This window comes from Telopea speciosissima, chromosome 5 (assembly GCF_018873765.1).
Source record: "Telopea speciosissima isolate NSW1024214 ecotype Mountain lineage chromosome 5, Tspe_v1, whole genome shotgun sequence".
NCBI lineage: Eukaryota > Viridiplantae > Streptophyta > Magnoliopsida > Proteales > Proteaceae > Telopea > Telopea speciosissima.
The window spans coordinates 17,421,032-17,427,161 of record NC_057920.1 but is presented as its reverse complement, the minus strand read 5'-3'; the positions used below and the strand labels follow the sequence as shown (position 1 = coordinate 17,427,161).

Below are 6,130 nucleotides of genomic sequence, written 5' to 3'. Positions count from 1 at the left end.
TCTATGCATATTGAGTCCGACTGAATTTGGCTGAACCAGAGCAAGTCTAATCATTTTTTAAATGAGACTCAACTCAAAATCAATGGAGGTTAAACCTATGTCTAGTTCTAAGTTTTAAAATCTTGCTGAAATCGGGGGTTCGAGGGATCACCCATGCGTATTACGCTATTGGGCATCTTGTGGACATGTATGATGCAACCCCAAGGTCAAAGTCAAAATAAAAAAGTAAGAGTATAAAAAATCAGACAAATCTGATTGAACCGATCAAAATTGGTAAGATTGAACATCTAATCAATTTGGTAGAGACAGACACACCGCTCACATGTGATAAGATAACAACTTGCACCAATGAAAGTATGGGACGAGGCATCATCCAAAAAGGATAGAGATCATTTTAAAAGGAGAATGAGTACCCAGCCTTTTCTCGAATTGAAAACCAAACAAATTGATCGAGACTGAACCAAATGGACTGTTTCACATCTAGTGGGTCTAAATTGATTCGGGTTTAAATCATACTTACCAGAACAATTTATTAAGAAAATAGAAATTTATAAAAAAAAAAAAAAAGGCGAAAAGACAAGTAATAAATTATGAGAATAATAAAAAATGGACTCGGGGTTTCAAAGGTGATTCTTTATTTTTGTCCCTTAACTTCCGTACCGTCATTGTCTCCAAAAATCTTGTTTTTCAATGCTCATCCAAAACTGGGAAACAAACAAATCCCCCCCACCCCCATTAAAATAAAGAAACAGAAACCCTCCACCCAACCCCCACGCCGAGATTGAAACAGATTCACAGAATACAGAGGGAAAGAAAAAAAAATTTCTATCCTATTCTTCAGCTGTTCTCAGTGACCAAACTGACACATCTGACTCTTTCACACCTCTAATTTAATTGAAAATTTTCTCCATTCTCCACCGCTTCACATCTCTCTATTCATCTCTTTCATGGTAACAACGTTTCTCTCTGATCGATAGTTTTGTCACAATATCTGCATGTGTTGCGTTGCTGCTTGACCCCACCACCACGCCATTAACAAGAGAGAGAGAGAATCCTTGGACCCATTGGGGGATAGTACCTTGTACGTGTCATCTATTATTAAATTGGAAAATAGCGACCAAGTAGGAGAGTTTTGATTTCTTATAAAAGGCTGCTCACCACTTTGTAATTCTTGTTTTTCTGTTTCTTCCCCACAATCAAAAACCAATACTGAAAGCAAACAGAGATAAGGAAAAGAAGAAGAAGGTGAGTTTGGTTTGTGAAATCTTCTGATCCAACAGCAACAACTACTAAAGAAATTTGGTGTTTGGTGATTTTGTTAGAAATCCTTTTGTTATGATGGCTGTTCAAGCACAGCAGTATTCGGAGAATCTGGGTTTTACTTTGTGCGGTTCGCAGGAATGGATGGATTCTTGTGGTGGGTTTAATGATTTATATCTCAATCTCCAACAGCAAGAACAAATGCAACAGTTACAGAATATCAATCTATTCAAAAATCACAATCTGGGTTTCGAAAATAACCCCCTGATTTCTTCTTCTTCTTCTCAAAGTAACCCTCTGTCAATGGCGTTTTCTGAGTCTTTAGCTGCTCAGATTGATAAGCAGGGATTGGAGATCGATCGGTTTATTCTATTACAGGTAAAGAGGAAGGATTAATCTCAAATGGGCTTTCTTCCTTTTTCCTTATTCTTGTGATTAATTTTTTGGGCTTGATAGATTATAGTTCTTATTTAGTTGTTTTCTGATTTGTTTTTTTATGGGTGGGTGAAAAACAGAACGAGAGAATCAGATTAGCTCTGCAAGAGCAAAGGAAGCATCAAGTGGCCATCCTTCTAAGGAAAATGGAATCAAAGACGGTGAGCTTATTGAGACAGAAGGACGAAGACATTGCAAGAGCGGCTAAAAGAACAATGGAGTTGGAAGTATGCTTGAGAAGGATGGAGATGGAGAACCAAGCATGGCAGAGAGTCACCAAAGAGAATGAGGACATGGTTATGGTTCTCAATAACGCTCTGGAACAGGTCAAAGAGAACGTTTGTTGCTTTCCATCTGCCGGAGCAGAGGATGCAGAGTCTTGTTGCGACATCTCTCAGGAGCATTACAGAGAAGAGAAGATCAGAAGAAAAGAAAAAGAAGAAGAAGAGGAACCAATGAGAAAGATGGCTTGCAAGGCCTGCAATTCTCGAAGATCGTGCGTTCTTTTCATTCCTTGCAGGCATCTCTGTTCGTGCAAGTCTTGTGAAACCTTCCTCGATTCTTGTCCTGTCTGTAATTCTCCAAAAAAGGCGAGCATGGAGGTCTTGATGTTGTAGAGAAAAGCAAAAATAGAGAAATTAAAATCTTTTTCTTTGTTTCTTTCTTCAACTCCTCTTTACTTTGGAAAATGGGTTCTCTTCTTTTCTTGGGGGATCTATTCGCAGTCGAAATGTTGAAGTACAACAACCCCATCAACATCGAACAGAAATACAGAGCAGAGAGAGCATCTTTTCCTTTACTAGATGTGAAGGTACTTTATCTCTTTTTGTTCATTTATTTATTCAATTTTTCTTTCTCCCTTTGCCATGGATGACCGTTGATTGATTTAAGTAGTGTTTGGTATGCATTCTTGGAATGCATTCTAAGTCTATTTTGCATTCTTGAATGATAAAAATAACAAATCAAAATGCTCATGCTTAGTAAAGGCAGGTCAACAAAATTGGATGCCCTACTAAGCCTACATTGCCTTATGGCAAATACAGACTCAATTTACCGGGGGCCTAAGCCCACATGTTTGGGTCCGAAACCACTGTGGGACTCACAAGAGAAGTGAATTTCATGTGAGTGGCCCTGAAGGCCTGAACGGTATTTTTACAAGGACACAATCCCCTCATTCAAGCTTTTCAGGATCCAACACGGTGACAAAGAAATATCAGAGTAAGAATGCTGCTGAAGGTCATTGGGTAGCTTAGTTAGTAAGTTAGTTGGCCTCATACTTCGGGTTGTTTCATCTTGGTGATCGATTGGGAAGTGAACCTGTTTGCATTAATAGGGGCCCTCTTCAACCTCAAGGAGAGTGATCGATCTTTTGATACGACTCGACTCAATGTTTCTCTTCTGCGTTATGGATTCTGTAGATGTGTACGTACACTTCTACAGTTGGTGGATATTGTTACACAAAGAGGTAATAAGTCTTATATTCTCTATCTTGGTGTTATATTCTACAATATTACCCTCTACAACCTTGAGCCTTTGATCTTTTTTGAAGAAAAAAAAAAAGGACTCTTTGAAAAGACCTGATGTACAAATAAAGCTTTTTCTTATAGTTGTTACATGGTTCAAGTAAAATTGGAATAGGCAACTGAATCAGCCTTCATCGATTTTTAATTCCGATTTAGCTGGAATCGACATGAATCATATACGGGTAAAAAGTATATGTACCCCCTTAGAATGCACCCAATATTCCTCGTACCTCCTAAGCGGTTCAATATTCCACGTACCACTAGGGCTGTAAACGGATTGGATTCGACTCGGATAGTGCTATATCCGCATTCGCATCCGATTAGTTTTTAGACGGATTTGGATAGTGCTAAACGGATACGGACATGGATACGGATCGAATATTTTATCCGTTTACATGTAAATATAGCTTTTCGGATATCTATAGCCTATCCATATCCGCATCCGTTTAGCTTACGGATGGATTCGGATAGTGCTAAAGGGAAACGGACATGGATACGGAAACGGATTATGGCTATTCATTTACACCCCTACGTACCACCCCTCAATATTCCACATACTACCCCTGCTTTACACCCCAAATGCCATTTAAGTCCACACCAGATATTAAATGCTATAAAATGACCAAACTACCCTTTCTTCTATCTTTTCTAAAATTTGAAAAGACCTAATTGCCCTGACCTATTTGCTAAAATTTGAAAATACCAAAATGCCCTTATCTTTCCCAAATCATTATCTTCTTTTACCTACCCAATACCACCACCGTCACCACCACCACCACCACCCACCATTAACACCATCACCACCGTGAAGCCCCACCTTCACGCCTCTGTCTCCACGCCTGTCTTGATGTTCCAATCGCTGCAATTTTGTTTCAGATTGCACGCAACGCTCTATGGCCCAAGTCTTGGGCCCCATGGCCATCTGACCCTGAGAAGGCTTTGCGCGTAGCTCGAAATGCACTGAAGAAGGCACCCATCTTGATCCCTCTCTTCAACCACTGCTACATCCCTTGCAACCCCTCTTTGGCTAGAAACCCTATCTTCTTCGTCGACGAGAATCGAATATTCTGTTGCGGATCGGATTTATCCGATTTCTTCGAAGGGGAGTCTCTGCTCCGATGGGACAACGATCCCTGCATCCTCAAAAAGCAGCGCTTGGTCAGTGAGAAGACAACAGTTTCGTTATCATTTTCATCTAATTACTCCTGCAGAAGCTTAGATTCCGGTGGCGCCGCTGGGAGCAGAACACCCAGATGGGTTGAGTTATGGAGTGATGCAGTCATCAATAAAAGGCGGAGGAATTCGTCATCTCTGTCGTCTTCTTTATCTTCCGATCAATAATATGAGATTCCTCGGCCAACATTCGGGGAAAATTGTCGAAATGGGTTGAAGTGTATTCAGAGCGGATCGGAACGATCCTGAGGGAAGGTGGTTGGAATGAAACAGATGTAGCGGAAATCGTACAGGTATCAGCATTTGGTTTTTTTGAAAGGGGCGTGATTTTGTTAGATAATCAAGCAGTCTTGGATGCTCTGCTACTCAAGCAGGGTGGAGCTCTGAGGACATCACTGACGCTCTGGGTTTTGATTTTCGACCGGAAAAAAGATTACCCCACGTATCAAAACCCCTCGTGTATTCGTGTTTGATTTGCTCTTTCTGGGTAAAAATGAAGAAAATCGGGAAACGCATTGTAAAGAATCTTGATTAAGGAAACAAAGATTACCATTTCAAAAATTTAAATATAAAACTCAGTTTGTTTCAGGTAGGCTTCCTCGATATCCCCGTGAGGCGTGCCGCGTGAGCTAATCTACTCATCTACCATGGTAATGGCAACTCGCAAACTAATTTGTATTGAGATCTCCTGTAAAAATCTCTGCTTTTTGGAGAAGACTCCACCACCTTCAGAAAATTTCAGATAGAGAAAGGAGTTGGACAGAGATGCTGCAACTTGGAGTGATGAACGGCTGCAAGAGGTGGAGGAAGTAGAGGAGGGGAGGAGAGATAGTGAGGTGGGGCTTCACGGTGGGATGGTGATGGTGTTAATGGTGGATGGTGGGTGGTGGTGGTGCTGGTGGCGGTGGCGGTGACGGTGGTGGTGGGTATGTAAAAGAAGATGATTTGGGGAAGATGAGGGTATTTTGGTCTTTTTAAATTTTAGCAAATAGGTCAGGGCATTTAGGTCTTTTCAAATATTAGAAAAAATAGAAGAAATGGTAGTTTGGTCATTTTATAGCATTTAATACCTGGTGTGGACTTAAATGGCATTTGGAATGTAAAGCAGGGGTGGTACGTGGAATATTGAGAGGTAGTATGTGGAATATTGAGCCGCTTAGGGGGGTACGAGGAATATTGGGTGCATTCTAGGAGATACGTGTACTTTACCCATCATATAAAAGAACACTGAATTTGCCTAAATCAAGATGGGGCTGCTTGGCCGATCCACCCCCGATTCCTTAAACCATGGTACTCGACTCGCATTGCTTGGACTTTGGAAAGAGGGGATGTAGAGTTGGTGGTCAGAAGGTATATTCAAAGTTTCAAACCTAGCTACAACAATGAAGCTTTCACATGATTGGGAAAGGGAAGAAAAGGAAGTCAGGGAGTGATGGAACTTCATAGAAACAACCATGGTTTTAGAACATGGTATCGGAATTGATATTAGCAACACGTAAAACCGATACAATATTGATACGATATTGGTTTGGATCAGTTGTATCGAACAAAATTACCTTTAAAATTTTTTAAAAAAATAAGTTTTTTGACCATATTACTCCTTGTCCGTATTGTATTACCGATACAGTATCAGCAAAATATCAATATCAATGACTAACAAAATCGATATATATCACTCGATACAGACGACACAATACCAATACTTAGAACCATGGAAACAATTAACGATTCATTTATAT

General features: G+C 40.3%; 1 protein-coding gene and 1 pseudogene across 1 annotated transcript; both read left to right on the top strand.

The window, feature by feature from the left end:
• The first annotated feature begins 1,300 nt into the window (after window positions 1-1,300).
• LOC122661667 (probable BOI-related E3 ubiquitin-protein ligase 2) lies at window positions 1,301-2,361 on the top strand. The gene is made up of 2 exons (XM_043857144.1): window positions 1,301-1,638; window positions 1,776-2,361. The coding sequence occupies exons 1-2, from the start codon at window positions 1,336-1,338 to the stop codon at window positions 2,310-2,312; spliced, it is 840 nt and encodes a 279-aa protein (XP_043713079.1). The 5' UTR covers window positions 1,301-1,335; the 3' UTR covers window positions 2,313-2,361.
• Window positions 2,362-2,383: 22 nt separating this feature from the next.
• On the top strand, window positions 2,384-4,926 carry LOC122662835 (annotated as a pseudogene).
• Window positions 4,927-6,130: the final 1,204 nt, after the last annotated feature.